This window comes from Diabrotica undecimpunctata, chromosome 8, assembly GCF_040954645.1.
Source record: "Diabrotica undecimpunctata isolate CICGRU chromosome 8, icDiaUnde3, whole genome shotgun sequence".
NCBI lineage: Eukaryota > Metazoa > Arthropoda > Insecta > Coleoptera > Chrysomelidae > Diabrotica > Diabrotica undecimpunctata.
In genome coordinates, this window is record NC_092810.1 from 30,089,885 (window position 1) to 30,112,863 (window position 22,979).

General features: G+C 33.5%; 1 protein-coding gene across 1 annotated transcript in view; it reads right to left on the reverse strand.

Moving 5' to 3' along the window:
• The window catches only part of sn (fascin domain-containing protein singed), a 156,227-nt gene that overhangs the window by 2,241 nt on the left and 131,007 nt on the right, over positions 1 to 22,979 (reverse strand). Inside the window, exons 6-7 of the mRNA XM_072539981.1 lie at positions 1,506 to 1,662; positions 1,045 to 1,343 (exon numbers count right to left, since the gene is read on the reverse strand). Coding sequence (XP_072396082.1) covers positions 1,045 to 1,343; positions 1,506 to 1,662 — 456 coding nt within the window. The remainder of the gene's footprint in view (positions 1 to 1,044; positions 1,344 to 1,505; positions 1,663 to 22,979) is intronic.

A 22,979-nucleotide genomic window follows, 5' to 3' on the forward strand; every position in this document is an offset into this window, starting at 1 on the left:
CTTCCACAATAAGTAAGCACAATCTCCATGAGCTATTAAATAACAAATGATAATAGCAATAGGTTAATAAACTTAGCAAGATTACGGGTTATTACGGTAAAGAGGTTCTAAAGACGAATGATACGATGTAGAAACACTCAAAGGTACGAACAAAAATAGAGAATATAAACAAAATATATACATCAAACTACAAAACACACAAAAATATGAAAACAAACATAAGGAGTGGGAAGAGTACAGAAACGTCATAAAAGCAGCTGAAGAAGTACTAGGTATAAAAGATACACAAAGAAGAACAAAACGAATGACTTTATTTCTCACGGTCTTTTGAGTGCCTTATTTTTCTTTTAGTGAGACAGTGGCGCACGTGACCTCAGTATGTGGGTAGACGACACATATACGTTTAGATGTAGATATATATATATATATATATATATATATATATATATATATATATATATATATATATATATATATATATATATATAACTGGAGATCATTAATATGGTTTAAAATATTTACAGCCCGAAGCCCACCAAAGGCGCGCGAATTACCGAAGAGAAGATATTCACTGACTACATGTGAAGCCCTGTTGCTCGGATTGCTCCTGCGTAAGCGTAATAAGACAGAGAGACAGATAGACGTTTTATTCCCTTTTAAGGCAAAAATTTGAAGTGTCCCTCAACTACTACGAGAAGCGCAAAATAATTACTTTGGAGAGAAAAAACTAAAACTTCGAAGAGAATATAAAAAATAGCGTTTTTTATTTTAAATAGGTATTATGCCAAATTTTATAAATTACAATTTTGAAATTAGTAATTTATAATAATAAATAATTTATTATTGTACATTTGAAAAGTTTAAGCGGCGCCTATCTTGCCTACCCCGACGGGCCGCCCCTGTAATGCGATAAGGGTTCTGAAGTATTTTGAGACTAAAAAAGAAACTGGACAAACTCTATGACCTGTTGCAGCTCCTCATGCTGTGACTTTAAAATCATTCTAATGGCTTTTATATACTTTTTATATGCTTTTATATACTTACATTTGAAATACACGATTCCCTTCTCTCCTCTTTCGACTTGGATAGTCTCATATGTAGCTTTATTGCATTCCAATTTTGGATTCGAAGTGGATTTGTATCCGACGAAACCTTGTTCGCACTTAAGTACCAGAATGGGTCTGTTGACGAGATAGAAGAAGTATTTGCAGGTGTCATCGATAGCGTCTGAGGTAGCGTATAGGTGACCCGAACGTTTCGTGATGACGTATCTGCCGTTGTTGGCTCTGAACGCTACCGAACCGTCGGTTTGCCAAGAAAGATCGAATAATGCATTTGAAGACCTAAAAAATAGCAAGAAAACTATGTAATGAACTGTCAAAACGAAATGATTCTGAAGCTATTTTCTTTTCTACTATTTTTAGTGGGAATAAACACAATTTTAGGGCAAAATACGGAATATCAGGGATCGTTACTTACAACTTATTAAAAATAAATAAAAATACCTTTTATCTCCACAAGCTTGAATTCCGCCTCCAGTTTCAAGAGTCCAGTATCTGTCTTGCATTGTGCGGATGTACCATCTCTTAGTATTCCAATCGAATTCCAGTTGAAAGGTTTCATGGTCGGAAATTTCTTCTTGATTTGCTGTGACGTCAACACCTGTAACAAAAAATAATTTGCAACATACATTTTTATCTATGAATAAAACACTGAAAACTTTATTTTTCTAAACTTCCACACAATTTATTAATTTATCTTCACTACAACTCGGCCGAGCGCATTTCTTAAGTGATGTATTTTTTTATAGTCTTTAACTGAATCAGTTGAGCAAGGGAGAGCTGTTTGTCTCAAGTTGGTTATTCAGAAATATATGTGTTTTTTAATTGAGGGGTATGTAAGCAAAATCCGCCAAGTCACATCTATCAAAATAATCAGGAGACGTGAAAAACTACGACTACTGCGATATTTTGAAATTTCTGCGTGATATACTTGTATTCTAATATAATGTTTTATTAGAAGAATACAAAATAAAAAATATTTGAGGTGCAGTTCAGTATAAAATTGGTTTTATTAATGTACATTGTGGAATTTGCAACAAAATTTAGCAACTTTGCATTGGAAATTCCCGAAAAATTCGGAACAACGTATATTTTTAAAATACACTTTCAGAATGCGTAGTTCCACAATGCGTTTCTAATAGTTTGGCAACACTCAGGCCCCTCTTTTTGTCACTTACTCTACCAGTTTCAAATTTGTCAGGATTAATCGAACGAATATGTTTTCCCTTCTTACAAATGCCCTTTGGTACACCAATGGAAGTATTATAGTTAACTTCGCCCTGAACTTCAATTGTATTATCATTTCGCTTCAAAATCCTAAAGCGTTTGCACTGTTGAAATTGAAAGTGCCAATCTCCTGGTGGTTTAATAACTTCTGAAACTGAGGTTTTCCAATCAAACGTGTCCCAGCCTTCGATCAATTTATAGATTAAGGCGTTTTGTTCTATTATAGCTATGTAGTGCCCTGAATATGTTATAATTTCTGTTTTTTTAATCTTTCCTTCAGAAATGACAATAACTACTGGCGGCATAAAACTACAACTGGACTTTTGTGGAAAAACCTTACAATCATACCGATCATTGTAATAGTTTTATTTTGACCTGGACAGTCATCTGCATAAATCAAAATTTCTTTAACACCTTTGGAAAATGTATCTTTTGATAATCTATGGAACAACGCTGAAGCTATAACACTTAATTTTTTTGGCAAATCCAAATCGATAAGCTGAAACTGTGTCTGACACCAATTTTAAATGGTACTTCTAATATGAAACTGAGTTCAGTTTCATATTAAAAGTACCATTTAAAATTGAAAAATTGTAAAAATTATATTGGGAAGAGAAGTAAGCTCTCTGATCAGGTAACTTAGGAAGAGCCAAGTTTTTTTGGCAATCCATTGAAAAAATGTTCCTCTTGCTGCTGTTAGTTTTAAGAATTTTGTAAAATAAAATTTTTTAAATTTTGTTTTAAGTTTATGTAATTCCTGTAAACCAAGTTCTTTCTTTTGCTCCCCATCTTTTCCTTACTTACCTCTTCCTTATATCTTAAACAAAGATAGCATGCGTCTGTGATAGGCGTTCCAAAACCTATACCAGAGTGCGTTGCAAAATATGAACGAAAATAATGTTCCTTGAGCGTAGGCGCACAATTTCGGGCCAATGCTTTTTAAATGCATTCATTTTTTTCGAATCCTAAAAAAACTACTAAGTATTATTGAAAAATTTAAACGCAGAATGAAAGAATACATTATTACTGAGGGCCGAAAGTCCCTGAAAACTTCTATAATGTTTATTTTAATAAGTTACAGGGGTGAAAAAAAAAGGAGAAAATTTAGTGTGATTTTTAATTTCAAATATCTCATTCAAAAAAACTTTTTGTTTATTCTAAGGGACTTTCGGCCCTCGATAATAATGTAATCTTTCATTCTGCGTTTAAATTTTTCAAAAATATTTGTTAGTTTTCTCAGGTTTCGAAAAAAGGATTGCATTTAAAAAAGCATTTGCTCGAAATTTTGCGCCTACGCTCTTAATCATAAGAGAGCTATCCACTGATGTGATGTAAAGTTTAAAACTCTCAATAAAATTACTCATAGCTAACTTTTTTTGATAATTCTTTTCTAGAACGCGGTCGCCCCCTCGTTTTTTTTATGGAGTTAATCCCTCAAAAAAAATCGCCTTACCACACCCTGAATTCTATTTTGTTCACGCCCAAAATTTGCATAAGGGCTCTTTTGCCTACACTAATCCATTCGCCACCTTGCTTTCGTAATCTATAATTTATTGATACATGTTTTTAAGAAATTGTGGTGTTCACTTATCTCTATGCTCGTATTCTTTTTCTCTGTGATGTCTTAGCCTCACAACACTTTAATATGAAAGCATCTTGTTTAAGTTTTGATGCAACTTCATAAAATCTTTTATCAACCAATTTATTTTATTTATTTATTTATTTTATACAAAGAATTTATTTTTATGAACACATCTTGGTTTTTCAGGTAACCTTTAGCTAAATATCTAAAAACAAAACATGATTAGTTTGATGCATTAAAACATTATCTAGCTCTCTATGCTTATCTATTTTTCATAGTGACTACTCTTTTGTGTTTAGCACGCTGTACGATTCTTTTCCGGCTACATTTTGGAGTCATTTTTTTTATAGAGATACCAATATTATCGTTATCCATTATAATAAAACAAAAGGAAATTTACGTAAACCTACTTTGAATAACATCCATATAACACTAAAAACATTACAATGGTTAGAAGCTGCCACATGCGACTTCAGGGGAACAGGTAAATCATGTGTCAATCCAAACGTTTCACCATTGGTCAGGCCGGACTTGGCGGTCTTTGCAACTAATTTTTTTGGACAAGGTAAGTTTTGCAGCTTAAGCGTATATATTCTCCTTTAAATTACTTCTATTTAAGGCGGAATTTGCACCTAAATTATGTTTGAACCATGTATTTACACATAAAGAAAAAATTCCCGTATTTTGAAAATTTCACAAAAATGTGACTTGGCGGGTTTTGCATCTATACCCCTTAATTTATTAATTTCCATAGATTATAATCAAGATAGCTTAAGGCCTTTATTTTGAATATGGAGAATTTAAAATTGATCTTTAAAAGAATGATTATGATCTAGAAGGTGAAATGCGTACGTAAAATCTGTTTTTCTATTATTGAATGCCCTTTTGTGTTCTGCTATACGTTTGTTGAAAGTTCTACCAGTTTGTCCGATGTAAGTTTTTGGGCATTCATTACATGTAAGTTTCTATACACTACTGTGTAGGTGCTTTGTCTTTTGGTTTTTGTTGTTCTTATTTGCTTAAGTTATTGTTTGTTCTGAAAGCTTCTGTTATTCGTTTCTTTTTTACGTGTTTGGCTATTTTTGTTGATATATTGTCTGTATATGTAATCGAGCTAAAAGTATTGGGTTTTTTTCTCTGGTGGTGGAAAGACTAATTTTTGGGCTTTCTTATGTAACTATGAGCTTTCTTAGGTAACTTGCTATGGTGGGCTGCTAATTTATATTATATAGGATGAGATGATGAATTATATATAGTTGTGTCAGTATAGGTAGGTTTATGAAATACGGTGAACTCATGTTTGTTTTCAAGTCTCGTAATTTTTAAGTTTAGCGAATTTATGGATTGATTTTGTTCTATTTCTATTGTAAACTCAATGCGACTGAAGTAATGTGAGATAAGGATTGGTCAAGTTCCCTGTTAGTTTCTGTAAATTAAAAGTATATCGTCCACGCATCTATACCAGTATAAAAACTGTTTGCATGTGGGATGTTTTGAACTATTTGATTCTAGATGATCCATAATATAGCTTTGTCTTATAATATCACTTGGAACACACAGAGATTTCAAAAGCAATTCATAAGAATCAAAAGAAGTACAATACTAAGAAAATGCAAAGGTGGTTGAGGACAATGTAAATATGAAAATACTCGGAAGAAAGTTTTGTGGTCATAAAAAGGAAATTATAAATCTGAAGGACAAGGAAGATAATATAACAACAAAACAACACAAGGCTCCTGGAGATGACCAAATAGTAAAAGAAGCTGTTAAGCTAGGAGACGAACAACTCCTGGAAGAACTAACTGGACTACTTGATCTGTCTAAATCACGCGTGAGTGTGTGTGTGTGTGTGTGTGTGTGTGTGTGTGTGTGTGTGTGTGTGTGTGTGTGTGTGTGTGTGTGTGTGTGTGTGTGTGTGTGTGTGTTTAGATTAATGACCTTGGTTTAGAACAATTGGCCAGTTCAAAATTTTATTAAAATTAGCTAGCTTTAGCTCAGATGCATTATATTTTAATAAATACTATAATAATCCCTAATACTAAATGCGAAAACTAAATACTAATACTAACTATATGTAAATATATTTTTTTTCTACAGCGCTAAGACCTAAACCCGATTCAACACCTCGGAGGTTTAAGCCCTCTTTGTGTTTTGTTTTTCATATATGTATTTTTTTTGTATCAATTTTTTTTTGTTTATTTATTTTTTGTATATAATTATTTTATTTTTATTCTTTGTTTATTTTTTTTATTTTTTTTTATTTTTATTTTTTTTTTATTTTTTAATTTTATTTTTATTTAATTTTTTTTTATTATTTATTTATTATATATTTGTTTTTTTTATTAAATATCAATTTTAATATTTTTTAGATGGTTATAAACAATATTTTAAAAATTTATACCTATTACGTGTACACAGAATGGCATTTAAATTGGTGGGGGGAGTAGCTCCTGCTGTTTGTAGATTTTTGTATAACGTTTGGTTTAGCATCTGTAAGTTTGCACAATCGAAAATCACATGTTCTAATGTACCCAACTCTCCGCAAGTGCAGTTTTGAGAATTGACCAACCCTAGTTTATTTTTGTGGGATGGATATAAACCATGTTTGTTCCTTGCTCTATTTAAGGTCTTAATGAAGTGTCGATTTGTAATACAGTAAAACCACGGCTTTCTATGAATTTTTGGTTGGATATCATGTAATCTTACACCTTTCAATGAGTTGTCATATTCCTGTTGCCACTGTTCCATTTGTTTTTTCTTAAGCCATTGTCGTAGATCAGTGGCTGGCATTAATGGTTCTTCTATCGTTTCCCCTGTTGTAGTAGCACCCTTTGCTAGACTATCCACTATTTCATTTCTGTTAATTCCATAATGGGCCTTAATACAAACCAAAAAAATTTGTTTACCTTTATTCGTAAGTGACTGGACCGCTTGTAAAATTCTTATAATCACTACTAATGAAGAGCTTGATAATTTAAATTGTATTATTGTGTCTACAAAATGGAATAATGCAATCACTATCGTAATATACAAAAAAAATTGGATGTATCAGATCTAGAGAATTATAGGCCAATAAGTCTCTTGTCCCATATTTACAAATGGTTTACCAAAATCATCTTAAATGTTTAAAACGAGATTTAGTTTTGTATCAGCCTAAGAAACAAGCTGGGTTTTGGGGACACTATGGAACAAATGACCACCTATAAGATTTTGTTTATATTACAAAAATATATTAGATATAGTGACTGTTTTACTTTTCTTTCTTCCTTACAATGCAATTTTCTTTATAATAGCATTCTACGTTATAAAATTATCAGTCTTGTCCAATTTCCACAAAATATTTCAACACATGGCATATGATATTTATTTTGTATTTAATGTAAACGTTAACCAAATTAATTTTTTTAAACTTAACCGTAACCTGTAATCATTAATTATTAAATATAATTGCATTCAGGTAACACTCTGTGTAGATCGTTCAATAAGCTGTTACACATATGTCCTCGTATTACGACGTGTAATAAATCATAAGTAAAACTGTAGTTATGATGTTTTCTGAAAGTTCACAAATTGCTAGTTAAACTAGAATGTACCTACTATATATCACTATCAATCAAATCGAGATCTCCAGCATTGCAGAAAATCAAAAAACAAATTTACATGTAGTACTGCTACGTACTAACCATATGTTGATGTAAGATATCACGTACACATCTGTTCCTACTAGTTTTTACAGTTACAGGCGCTACTTCAAAACAATACCGATGTAAAGATATGTATCGTCGAAGAAAAGAAACGAAAATTATTGATTTAAGTAGTGGTTTTTTTCTCTGCACGACTCCTGGCTATAAATATAAGCGTTTGAAATTAAATTAGGTATCGTGGGGTTATGAGTACACACAGAAAGCACAAATTTATGAGTTATGCGCGTTTAACTTTTTAAATAATTAATAATAATTCTTCTGTATTAATTGGTTTCAAATAAAAAATATCGTATAAGCCATACCTTAAGGGATTAAGCCGTAATTGCCGGGAGAATATTTCTTTATGGTAGTTTATTATTTCTTTATGGTAGTTTTTCATAGAGCTTGAAACAAGTTCTAGCAAACCTTGATCAACAATATATCTATAAATCAAATAAAAATCCAACTATAGATACTCACAAACTTCAATCAATTTCAACCATAACAACCGGAAAAAGAACATTAGAAGGTGTAACCAACCACCCCACCTGCCGAAGATAACTTTGAAAAACCTGAGCTTCAGTTAAAGAAAAAAAAACTAAATCTACTAACTAATCAGACAAATTTATCAAATAAGATAATAAATCTCCTAGTAGAACAAGTAAGAAAATATCTAAAAAAACAAACAATTGTTAAGCTTTGAACCAATAAATAGCAGGAAGTGTTCTTAGCTGGTGTGCCAGTCCATCAAGAGTCACTCGGTGGAAAGACCTTACAGTTCCAGAACTCCATAAATTTAGTGGATTGTTATTTCATATGGGTACTTGGAGAACAAAGAGGTTGCAAGATTATTGGAAAAGAGATTCACTTTTCAATTTAAAATGTTTCGCTGATATTATGAGTAGGGATAGTTCCCTACTTATTTTAAAATGTTAACATTTTGTCGAAAATGTTCGTTCTGAAGAAACCGTTGAAGACAGGTTGTACAAAATTCGACCATTGTTATAATACTTCAATGATAAAATACATCCTACGTACCAACCGGGGAAAAATTTGTCTTTGAACAAATCTATGATTTTATGGAGGGGACACTTAATCTTCCGACAGTACATTAAAAATAAACGCCACAAATATGGCATAAAACTGTAAATTCAGACGGAGTTTGATGCAATGGTATTGAATATGGTTGTATATACAGGGATGTTAGATTCCATGGGTGGAAAAGGTAACTCTAAGAAGGCAGTTTTGGAATCAATGAAAAAGTATCTTAAATGTGGTCACTCAGTTTTCCTTGATAATTTTTACAACGGTATCGATTTAGCAGAAGACCTTCTGATTAATAAAACTTATTGTAATGGAACACTAAATATGAAGCGAGTAGGCATTCCCAAATAAATTAAGGAAGTAAAGTTAAACAGAGGTGAATGTGTGGGAAAATATCGAAACGGAGTTTTAATTTTCAAATGGAAGGACAAACGGGACGTGTTATACATTTCCACAGAATTTAACAGAGACCGAAAATAGAAGAGGATAAGAGAAAATTAAACCTTTACCGATCATTAAGTATAATGAGAATATGTGCGGAGTGAACCGCAAGGGTCAGATGCTGTCATACTATCCTTGCGAAAGGAAAACACTAAAATGGTAAAAAAAAATCGCTATTCACATTTTTCAGGTACTTTTATTAAATTCATATAAATTGTACATACGTTATTCTGGAAAAACAATGCCTCTTTATGAATATCGGATACAAGTTATTAGAAGCCTTTTGAGTGAACCCGTTATTCCTAAGAGTACCCAACATTTTCCAACTAAGATAACCGCTAAAAATAAAAACAATCACACTAAAAGAATGAAATGTAGGGTGTGCTTAAAAAACAAAATAAGGAAAGATTCCATTTATGAATGTGTCCTACGTTTAGAAAAACCTGGTCTTTGTATAGGTAAATGTTTTAATATATATTGTAGCGAGATTAAATAAAACGAGCGGTTCGAATTTATATAAATATATTTATTTATAAGTTTACAGTTCGGTACTCTCTTATCAACTAAACTCACTCCTAACAACGTTACATATATATACCAAAGTTACTATGTTCTATAACATTCCCACCTCTAATTCGCCTACGTGACCGGTTATTCTCTCTCGCACTCGATATCCCCGGAATTTTCTAGTCGCTTTGCGTTGAGATGGAACCGTTACACGGGCCACGCTGAATACATGTTCGTAACACTGCTCCCCTCTTAGATCTGAGGGTCCCGATCAGCAACTCTATATGTAAGCCCAGGATGGCGGAGTCTACAGGACTCTCCAGCTCTTGAAGGACACGATATCTTCCGATTAGTGCAACACACAATAATTCTTACGCCGGTTTCTCGGAAGATCACTTCAAGCATGCTTCTGACAATCTTCCAATCCACATTATCTAGTGCATGGCCTATCTTGGGTAAGGCCAAATTCTTAATGTCATATTGCAGACGATTTTCTTCAAATTAGTTAGAGCACGCCATATATCCTCGTAGGTTGCCCTGTCTGTATACGACTTCCTGGTCACCATATACAGCAAAGATCGAGGACCATCTTCTAATCTCAGTACTCTTCCAACTTTAGGCTGCTGGTTTTTTAACTCGTCCAAACGACCGAACTTCCTATAGAATACAAATGAGATTCCTTTAGTCATCTCAAGATCTTGGGCAACACAGTGGGCTAGAGAGACGTTCTGCGGAACACTAAAAAGATTCTGCTGAACTTCTGTCGTCACGCCGAATCTAGCACTCTTTCTGTCTGCGTAATTTGACATAAATTCATTAAAGCTTGGTCGCCGGTCATCTTTGATCTCATGTTGAAGGGTTCGTGCTTCTTCTGTTTCATTTGAGCCAGCATATAGTGCAAGACGATTTATGTGAACTACTTTTGATTTACCTTTCGACAACTTCTTAATTCGGTATATTACGTCATTTATTCTCTTTTTAATTTCATACGGACCCTCCCATTGTCTTTGCAGTTTAGGTGACAAGCCACGACGACGTTGTGGATTATAAATCCAAACAAGATCACCTACTTCATAGCTTTCATTCTTGCATCGAGAATCGTATTGATCATTCATTCTGTCACTGGCTAACTGCATGTGTTGTCGGGCTATTTCATGAATGTTGTTCATTCTTAACTTCAGGCGGTCGACATAATCTTCGCTTGCAACATGTTCTTCGGAAGGTCTGCAGCCAAACTCTAGGTCGCAGGGCAAACGAACTTCACGACCTAACATCAGGCAGGTTGGAGTCTGGCCTGTAGTTTCATTCACGGCTGAGCGGCAGGCCATTAGGAATAAATGAATGAGCTGGTCCCAATCTCTTTGATGTTCTGATACAACTTTGGACAGGTGTTTACCCATTGTTCGGTTAATTCTCTCGACCATTAGATCTGATTGAGGATGCAGGGGTGTCGTTCTGGTCTTATTGACACCAATCAATTTACAAAAGTTTTGGAAAAGGGTTGACTCGAAGTTTCGCCCTTAGTCGGAGTGGATCTCCAAAGGAACACCAAATCGGCTGAAGAATTCTTTAACAAGTACCTCTGCAACGGTAGCAGCTTCTTGATTTGGTATCGCGTAGGCCTCAGTCCATTTCGTAAAATAATCCATAGCTACCAGGATATATTTATTTCCATCATTCGTCTCTGGAAGTTGACCTGCAATGTCGATTGCTACTCTTTCCATAGGACTACCAACATTGTACTGTTTCATGGGTGCCCTCTTTTTACCAACTGGACCATTACTGGTTGCACACAGTTCACATTTCCGGCACCATCTTCTTACATCATCTTTACAGTTCACCCAATAGAACCGTTCTCGAACCTTTTGCAAAGTCTTCGTAATACCAAAGTGACAATTCGACAACAATGGATACAACGAACAAAAAATTTAAGCCAAAAACTGCATAAGAAGTCCCTAAAATTAGCTTTTTCAGTACCTGAGAAAAAACGCAATACAGTTTTGCCCGATTACATATACAGGCAAGATATTAACAAAAATAGCCAAACAAATAAAAAAGAAAGGAATAACACCAGCAAGCACGTTTGTATTCGTTACACCCTGTAAACAGTTTTTCTCAGTAGATATTTACAGATTACTCTATATGTGAGTAGACAAGACTGCAATGAAAGAAAAAGTCAACGCATACCGGTAATTCTGTGCCATTACCTTCTTTCTTTGGCTGCTGCAGACCGCATAGCAAGGCAAGTTTGTATACAGGGGTTTCATATTTAATGGAAATTTGTTACAGACAGATTTTAGCTTTGTATTTAATGCTACGTTATTTCTTTATTGTTATTTTGATTAGTTTATATATATATATATATATATATATATATAATATATATATATTGCAAAAATTGATTGCCAATTTGATGTTTCTATCAAAATCATTGATCATAGATTGAACAAATAGATTTAGATCATTTTCTATATAATAGATATACAGTGCTTTTCAGATAAAACTATCCCCCTTAAATAACTTGTGAACTTCTAATTTTTAGGAAAATCGCAAAAATACGTCAATTAATATTTGAAGGGGGAGACATTAGGTCATATTTAAGCTTGCTGAGAAAGGCATCCTCTCACCCCCCTTGCCTTAATTATTTTTAAATTACGCCCACCTTTTTTTATTTTACATTTGGATTCTCCTCTTTGTACTGATTTCAGAAATATATAATACATGATGCTTAAAGAGATTCGTTTATGAGAAAAATAAATACAAAAGCAAGAAAACTGGATTGAAAAAAATATATTTTTTTTTAAATTTTACTACAAACATTTAGAATGAACATTTCACTACCAAAAATGTTTACAATAATTGTTCAAAATGACTGCCGTTCACTTCCATACAATAGTAAAATCTAGTTTGAAATTCTTCTCTGGCATAATCATCTCGTCTGCATTTAGTTGTCCACATTCATCCTTTATTCTCTGTCGTAAATCATCTAGAGATTCTGGTTGAGTAGCATAAATTTTTGTTTTTAAATGCTCCCATAAGAAGAAGTCTAGGGGTGTTAAATTCGGTGACCTAGGTGGCCAATCCTTCATCTTTCCTCTTCTACCTATCTAACGAGCGGGAAAAGTTTCTTTAAAAATTGTCGCACAAGTAGAGCAAAGCAAAGTTGAAATATAACCAAATCTTCCGAAAGGTTATCTTCATTTCCTACTATTGTTCTAATACGGTCAACCACTTGCCTAAGTAATTCAAGATACGATGCACCATTTAAGTTTCCAGTGATAAGGAAGGGTCCGATAATGTGATCACCTAACTCTTGTACCAATTTAATTTTGTATGGATGAAGCTTAAATTTATGGAGGACTAGGAAGGCTGTAGAAGATGAAACACCGATTGGTCTGCTTAATCTTTACAGTAACTGTGACTGCTCAGCCTCTAAGTTAACTCGCCATAAAACGGCTACTTCGATTGCTTCGTTATTTACAAGTCCCTGTTGGTTATGTTTTTTATTGCAAACTGACCCTGTTGTTTCAAATTTCTGTATCTATTGAATTAATTGGGGCAAACTGCAAATCATATTACAATATGTATTTTGGTAGAGATGGATATTCTGATGGTGCTGCTATAAATATGTGAAAAGAGGCACTAAACCAATGTAACACAGAAATTTAGGAAAAATATGTGAGACATAATCATGGAATTATTAAAAAATGGTAGTTCCGAGAAAAAATATGGTTGACATTAATATTCAATCAATCATAATAGACACTGGTAATATGAGTAGCTCAGGTTCTGCCAATGAAGAAATCTTGGGACCTTCCCTTCCCTTGGGAAATCTAGAACATTAAGTCTTCTGACGATTATTGTTACAATTGGTAACATTACCTCTGAGTGATCCTTTCCTCAGGTAGCTGTAGCTTCCTCCGTGGCTGTGTTGCAGAGTCACAAGGCTGGAATGCAGGGACTTCTAACAGTACTACCACAATTGGTCGCATATCTCCTGTAGATCCTTTCCTAAACTAATTTGTTCCTTTTCTAACTTGGCTGCACCGTACTGATGACGACCAATAGTCAGAGATACATATACACGGTTGCCTTCCACCTTTCCACATTCATCTATTTTTTTTATAGTATATATATATATATATATATATATATATATATATATATATATATACAGACCTTTTTACCTTTTTATTCATTGCTTTTAAATAATTATTTTATTTCCAACTTATTTAGATTTCGTTAATTTTTTATATTCTGTTCTATTCTATTGTTTTCATTTGCCAAATTTAATTTCTAAAAACTATGTGTACGTGGTGTACATATTTATGTAGTGGTAAGTCAATGTAACAATAATTTCCGATTATTAAGCAATTTTACATAAAATAAAAAAGCTTTAACGAACCGACAGATGTGCAGTTATGATTCCGCGAAAAATTAATAAGGCAACTCTAATTGATTCGGACGAAGAACTGCCTGGCAGCAAGATTTTCACCGCTCTTACCATGAAAATGACGCAATTCAGGACGGAACAAAAATGCAGATTTGAACTTCGTGGTCATTGAATTAAATTATGTGTTTAAAAAAGCATTTAATTTGTATTTTTTAATATAAATTGCCACTGTAACACGGTCGTTGACACATTACTACAATATATAATTGAAAAATTTGATAATGCAAATAAGAAGAAGATACGTCAAGGTATTTCATTTAATTTTAAAAATAGTGTTATGTAATAGCTCTGGAAATCGAAGTAATACATAATCCAGAAAATATTCCGGTAGTTTATTCTTAGAATGGTCATTAAAACCTAGGCTTTATATCGGTTCTTTGAGCCTTGTTTTCTTTTACAATGGGTACGATACTAACCTGACCCATCAACCCTCCTCTTTTAAAACAGCATATCTATGTTTTATAGACCTGACAAAGGCTTTCGATCGCATCCAAGTCGAAGACGTCTTACACCTACTGTATAAAAGAAACATGTAGCGTTATAACTGCTACATTGCCTGCTTTCTTTCTTATGTTAATATATTTCGTTAATTCTATTCTCCAATTTCCATATCTTCTGTCATAATTCATATTCTTCTATATCCTCCATTGTATCTCTTATTTTTCTATATATTTTCTCAGATATAGATTGTATCAGAATTATGTCGTTACTTAATTGATTCATTATTCTCTTTTCATTTTTACTGGTATTTGGTATAAAAACCAGTTGGCGTCCAAATCTATCTTCTTTATATATATATTTCAGTATCTACCTTTCCTATTTTCTTAATAATCATCATTTTTATCTTTTACTCAAGTTTCTAAAGAAGGAATTTTATTTTCATCTCTATTTCTGTTACTTTGGAACGAGAGGTGCCATCTTTATTCTCTGTTTAGTTTAATGCTAGTGACATTGTCATTGCATTGTTGGTTAACTGTCTGTCAAAGACTCCTTTTTGTTGACATTTCCCCCTTCCCGTTCGATACAAAAGTCGATATAATGGCTTCTATTTCTAAAAATGTCAATTTTCTTCATGACTTCTGTAAAAGTACAATAACCAATTGTTGTGTCGTCTCCTGATTAGGAGGTAAGAGTATAATATATTTTATCGGTTTCCTGATTCTACCTGGTGTATAAAAATCTTTTTATAATTTTAACTTTGAAAATTCTAAGATCATTATATGATTATGGTATGTAAGTAGGTACATATTTTTGTGGATATTTCTTATGTTTTTTATTTTATATAAAAAACTAGCGATAAGAAATATATAGTTTCTTTAATATAGTATGTAAAAATTTTACGAATATTTTTATAGTTTTAAATATTAATTTTAAATCCTTAATAATATCTTTTGATTTTAATAATAATTAACTTTTGACAAACTACCATTTCTATATAGAAATGTTTCTAAATTCTAAATTATCTAGCTTTTCAATAAATATATCTTGTCATTTTTACCGAATCCGATTTTAATTAATATTAGAATATTTCAGTTGTAAAAAGTAATTACCATTTGCTTTAAAATATTATATATCCTTACTTTTACTTATTTGCTTTTGATAAATACATAAATAAGAATTGTTTCTCGACTTGCTTGGGTGAATAATGATAAAATTTTGTTAAATTTGATTGGTCACCTATTCATCCCCCAAGCAAGGTCTCTCATTTTGGTTTCACCATTTTCTGAAGCAAGGTGTGTTTTTCTTCATTTTAGTCAACCTCCGGGATACATTTCTCAGGTGCGGGTCAAATTCTATTAACATCCAGAAGACCAACCGGCCTGAGAATGGCACTATCATTCCGATAGGAGAGTTGACTCCGGGGCAAGAAAATCCACAGCTAACAACATGGCTTGCTAACAACCATAGCAGAAAAGACCAGGATAAAACCTAGGATTTGGTGACAAACATTTTTCTTTACTATAATGTAACACTGTAGCAAGAAGTCGAATAATTTTTATTTAAATTCAATATCATATTTAAACATGTATTTTTCTGTCATTTTTTTTTTAATATTTTAATAACCATGTGTTAATTTAACTGTGTATTGTTTCTTTTTTTACTTGTTTGCGTGTGTTGCTCCAGAGTAGGCCATATTCACGTCCTGAGTGAGCTAGCCAGGGAGTGTTTCGTATAACGTCTAATGTAGCAATTTTGCAATTGATACATAGGGGTTATGACGTTAAAAATTGGTCCCAACGGGAAACGATTTGTCGCTCCAACGTTGTTAGTAATGTTAGTCGGGTTGTAGCAGCAAATTAAGGTTTGCGGTTACAAGTTGACAACAGCAGCTCAACGTTGGGATGTTACAAATTGAGCCTCGAAGGGTTACAAATTGGCACCCAATGAATATTCGTTGGCACGTCATAGATTGACGTCCAATGAATGTTCGTTGGAACGTTACAAACATACAAATCAATATTATACAAACCATCGAAAACATCTACTTCCATAATCGAATACAGGCAAAGATAAATGGAAAACTAACACAGTCTATATCAGTACAAAGCGGAGTCAGACAGGGTGACTCGTTAAGCCCACTTCTCTTTAATATAATAATAAACCAAATAATACAAGCAGTACGTAAAAGTCATGGTTACAGAATGGGAAACAAAGAGATCCAAATATTATGTTATGCAGACGACGCCGCATTAATCGCCGAGACAGAAGACGAGCTCCAAAGATTAGCACACATCTTCAATACAACATCCGAGAAATACAATATGATAATATCAGCAGAAAAAACCAAATGTATGACAACATCCAAGTACCCACTACGATGTAAAATCGAAATTGATGGGAAAATAATAAAGCAGGAAGCAAGGTTTAGATATCTGGGAATAGATATAACTAGTTACGGAGATGTTGAAGAAGAAGTACGACAACAAAGCTTAAAGGCAAGTAAAGCGGCGGGATCTCTTAATGACACAATCTGGAAGAACACCTAAGACAATACACAAAAACAAGAATCTATAAAGCAGCAATTAGACCTATATTAACATACACGGTGGAGACAAGACCTGATACATCTAAATCGAGACGACTACTAGAAACAACAGAGATGAAAATACTCCGACGAATATCAGGGAAAAGTCTGTTGGATAGGGAGAGAAGCGAAAACAAGAAGAGCTGGCAATATAGAAGACATAAATGTATGGGTGACAAAACAGAAACAGGAGTGGAACGAACACATTAGTAGAATGACAGGATAGAATAGTACGAATAGCACGAGATAGGAGCATAAGTTACCAAATGGACGAAGAAGTATTGGCAGACCAAGAAAAATATGGTGCGATAATTTAAACAATTTAGGAGGATAATATTGAAGAAGAAACAGACTTTAAAGCCTACATACAAGAAGGAAGAAGAAGAAGTCATTAAAACATGTCTTTAATACTGGTAATCGTACATCAAAAATGAGAAGGGTACTAGGGACAAATTAACATTATCTTATTTTTTTTTAAATGGTAGGTAGTTCTATAGTAAAAGGAAAAATGGTACTAAGGACAAATTGACATAAAAGAAAAGAAAAGACAGCTCTTAACTGTCTTTTCTTTTATTTCGGTTTACTCTTTATGAGTACAAGGAACCAGTTCTTTATAAGTACAAGATTTTTGCTTAGACGAGGAGATATGTTGTGGAATGCAATTTTGCCTTGCAATTTATAGAAGCCACAGATTAAAACAAAAATCTGAAGTTTATTTTCGTCAATAAAAAAATCTTCGCATTTCTACTTTGGTATTTAAATTGACATAATTTTATAATTAACGTGATATTACTTATACACGTCTATAAATTTTGTTTCTGCGTGTTGCTATGCACGTGCCAAAAGAGAACTCTTACATGGCGGCTTGAAGTGTTTGCAGGAAATACCTTGTTGAATCTAATAATTCCCGATAACTATGATCAATTACAGGAAGGCAGGCGACCGTTCGACTGGTAAAACAGGTAAAAACGACTACTTTGATAAAGTACGTAAAATTGTTGCTGCGATCTTGACGTAATAATCAGTTTAGTTCTTTACGAGATGACTATCTTGTTAATCGATGGTTCAGTTTATATATTATCAGTATAATACGCATATACTGAATTAATTATAACTTACCTGTCTAAATATTTTTATTAAGAGAACCTGAATTTATGATCTACTATATGACAAAATATATATGAGGGGTCCGGCAGTAAAAAAATGGTAAGGGACAATAAAGAAGATTTGAATTTTAAAGTGTTGAATTTTTAAATAAATATTCTTATATTTTTTATTACAAAATATAAGACTATGAATCATGCTAAAATTAGCTGATTATGTTGTTAATCAGTAGGCAAAATATGAAATACCAAATATTTTTTTTTGCAATGTTTATTGAGGAAAATATGTACTATAGTCCATTTCCATCATATTGATAGCACATTATGTATGCAAATCCCTAAACTGTTGATACGGGTGACTCGATGACAAATAGATATTTGTCAACAAGTTTACAGAAGTATATAGGAAAACAATTTTAAATTGAGTATGACCACCAGGTATAAAGGTTGAAGCAGAATAGAATAAATAGTTTTGAGGGTTACTAATCCCTAAATAAAGTTGCCAGTGTCGGAGTGATGGAGATTAACAGGTACTAATGAATTTACAAAAAATGTAAGATGTTTATTTTATTGGTTATATATAAAATAATTTGTGGCCGTAACGGGGGCCGATTTGTAAAAAAATGAATATTATTTTACTCAAATTCCATTTCAGATTCACTGCTTTCTTCAGAATCTAAGGAATCTTCAACTCCAATGTTAATTATTACCGGTTCCAGCATTGCATCAGTCATATTATCCAAATTCCACATTTTATTTTCTTCCTTGTGAGCATGACTAACAGCATTTTTCCAATTTTCTGGAGTTACTTTTGATAAGGAATGTTCTAATAATTGTTGTAAGTCTTCTAATTTAAAAGTTTTGTTGTTGCGTCCGACTTCACCCTTTACTTGAGACCATATATTTTCTATCGGATTCAGATCACAGTGGTATGGGGGTAAACGTAAAATAATTATATACATCACGGTTTAATGCCATTTCATCAATTATATATTTTTTATAAGCTGCTTTATGTTGCCTTACAATAGGTAATAATTCCTTTTTTGTCGAATTCTCCTTGTACTCAATTGCGTGTTTATCCAACCATTCGATTATCTCTCCTTTTTTCCATGCCGTTCTTGGCAATTTTTCTGCTAGTCTTGAATGGTAACTAGCATTATGCTCAAAATATTCTTCAAAAACGTCAGCAGACATTTCTTCGTGGTAATCTTTGGTTGATTTTGAGGCAAAACTTAATAATCCACCATTGGCAAAACCGTATTCGTTTCCAATATGGGTTATTATGAGTCTGCGCCCTTTTCCAACGGGAATATTGTTTATTCCAGTAGATACACCTTCAATGAATGCCTGACGGGAACTTTTCACATTTGTATCAACCCATAGATATGGTACAGTATGACCTTCATTTAGCCAAGTCTCGTCCAAATAAAAAATTGTTTTCCCTTCTTCTCGGTACTTTTTAATAGTTCTTAGATAATCTCGTCTCCAACATACAATGTAATCTTTTTCAATTAAAACTGATTTTCTTCTATTCTTTTGCCAACGAAATCCCATCTCTCTGAATAGTCCCCATAATTTCTTGTTGCTTATGATTGGTAACTCTTCGTTTTCTCTAATTAATGTTTGGATTTTGTCCAATGTTGGAAATTCTTTGTTAAAAAAAAATGAGTGGACGCTGCGTCTTATCATGTTTTTATGTATTTCTTCAATTTCCAAGGGTTTACTCCCTCCACTCTTCTTGGGAGATGAAACAGTTCCTCCCTTTCTTTCTTTTAGGAATCTATAAATTGTTGTTTCTCCAACCCCTGTCATATTTGAACACATGTTAACGATTTCACGAACATTACTTAAAGGGCGTTGATGTACAAGTGCATCGTGGACATTTAATATTATATTTTTCTCTCTTAGATTGAAGGCACCTTTAAGACTACACTTAACCGGGATAAAACCTGTTGTCAACGTCATTTTTAAATGCAAATAACAAAATATCGACACCAAAAACGTAGGTAGGTAAGACATGAACAATGTACATCTACAAACTAAATGGAAGATGCAAACAATTTCTAATTTATATTATTGGCATAAGCTGTAATGTGGCATAAAAACTACTTAAACTATTATTAGTGAAGCCTTATCAGTAATTCCAGGTAATCGTTCAAAGAAGGTATTCTTTTTGTGTCAGGCGATAACTTGTATAGAAAACAATAATCACCTTTAAATTACTGTTTACATTAATTTATTTCGTGAAACATTGAATTCTCTCGTTAATCACCCGTGTATAATTAACAATAATCGTGTGGCATATATACCGACGTTTTTTACGCACAAAAAAGGTATAGTGAGATTAGTGGACACTTATTTTACAGAAGATTTTTTAAAAGATAATGAATTGTTGACGGCATCTTAAAATATTAATTTTTTTAATTTATTTCAAAACAAGTATAGGGTGACGCCTATGGTTTTTTGACCTGTTGAGGATTTGCATACATAATGTGCTATCAATATGATGGAAAAGGACTATACAACTTAACATTATTTACCTAAAATATTTGAAAAAATTTAACGTAACATGTTAACTGGTGTTGACTTAACATAATTTGGTAGGTACTAGGAGTTTATTTTAAATTTATATACCTTTCGTGATAAACAGCTCGAATTCATTCGAAGAATGATTTTACATCTTTTTTTTTTATGAATACTAAGGGGATGATTATATTTTTGAGTGTAGGAGATTTTTCTTCTGCAGCAATTGGTCTTCCTCTTTGATTCAAGGACATGGAATTAAATAATCCGTTGTATGATGCTGAATATTGTATATTTTTGGGAACTTTAGAAGATAGGCATAATTTCACACTACTTTGTAAAATACCTACCGGTTGATTAAAACAGTTTTTCAGTACTGAACAATCATATATATCTTCTTGCTGGACCCTAGTTATTATAAAAAGGTTTTTTTCTGACACTTCATCAAAATATCTTCCCAGTGATTGGGCGAATAGACCATTTCACAGTTTTTTTTGACATAATTTTCTGACAAATACATATTTTTTAAAATAGTCATTTTGTAAAAGATAAAGCCAAAGAACAATGATGGTCTAGTTTTTATTTTGTCCGCAGAAATTGTCTGAAATAGCTATTAGTTTTCTGCCACGAATATTATTTTTCTCCAAGTACATTTTGAGACAGCTAGCTATTTCGTCCGACCATCTTTTAGCAGTGAATTCGTTCCACATAAAAAAGTGACCCTGGCCATCTTTAAGGGAATGTATACTTAAATTAAAGCACCACAGTTTTCTCTTATAGAAGATGGGACCAGTGGTAAGCTTTGGTGTGGAAAGGCTGTAGATCAAAACTTATGACATGCACATCTGGGTTTAAGTTTGCTTCCTCTACTGCGTCTCTGACTGCCTGTTGACCTGCTTCAGCTTTTCTCTGATGTAATTATTGTTCAGTTTCAATTTTTTCAACCTCAGTTTCATCACTGTGTAACTTAGCATTTTCTAAAGCTACTGAAACTGATACCACACCTATGCAAGCTCCTCAAAGCCACTTTAGCATGGGGGATCGTACCGGAAATATGGCAAAAGGTCAAAGTCATATACTTGCCTAAGGTAGGTAAAGTATCAGACCTAACACCAAAGTCATATAGACCGATAAGCCTATCTTCTTTCTATTAAAAACGCTGGAAAGGCTTCTTGATAGGTACATCAGAGACGAAGTGCTAAAAGATAATCCTCTAAGCAATCGTCAATATGCATACCAACCTGGTAAATCTACGGACTCTGCGTTGGATGATCTAAATAGGCTTATCTCAAAGTCAATGGAAGACAAAGAGATAGCAATGGCCGCTTTTTTAGATATAGAAGGGGCATTTAATAATGTTACCACCAGCTCTTTGATAAGGGCTATGAGTAGACGAGGCGCACCTGCGGTAATATGCAGATGGATAAGGGCATCCCTGGAGAATAGGACAGTAATGTCCACTCTGGGTAAAGCAACCATCAAAGCAAAAGTAGGTGGAGGCTGTCCACAAGGTGGAGTTCTGTCCCCTCTACTTTGGGCAACCTTGGTAGATGATCTCCTCAGAAATCTGTCCACAGAAGGCTTTTATTGTCTAGGATATGCTGACGATATAGCAATCGTTGTCAGGGGCAGGTTTGCTCAGGTAGTGTCTGAGAGAATTCAAGCAGCCCTAAATATAGTTGACGACTGGTGTAAACAAGAGAGACTGATAGTCAATGCTCAGAAAACACAAATTGTCAACTTCACCAAAAAAACAGCACTACAAGGCCTAAAACCACCGGTGCTGGGAAGAACAGAGATTTCATTTGCCAAAGAAACAAAATACCTTGGGGTATATTTTGATCATAGGCTTACATGGAATACTCACATTCTAATAACCACACAGAAAGCTACTATGTCCTTGGGCAGATGTAGAAGAATGTGTGGTAAGAATTGGGGACTTAACCCCAAAATGACTCTATGGTTATATACAAGGGTTATTAGACCCATGATAACCTATGCCTCGGTGACGTGGTGGACAAAGACGCAGCAAGTGGGAGCAATAAGGCTGCTAGGTAATACACAAAGGCTAGCATGCTTGTGTATTACGGGGGCCTTAAAAACAACTCCTACTGCATCGCTGGAAGTCCTGTTGAATCTACCACCACTTCATATCTTTATACAGGGCGAAGCCAGATCCGTGATGCACAGATTAATCCATAGTCAGCGACATATAAGCCAGATGCATGGTACTGACAACAGAAAGCTAATCGAGGAGCTAAAAGCCGATATTGTGATGGGGAAACCTATCGATGCAACAGTTACGAGATATAGCTTTAACAATAAGTTCA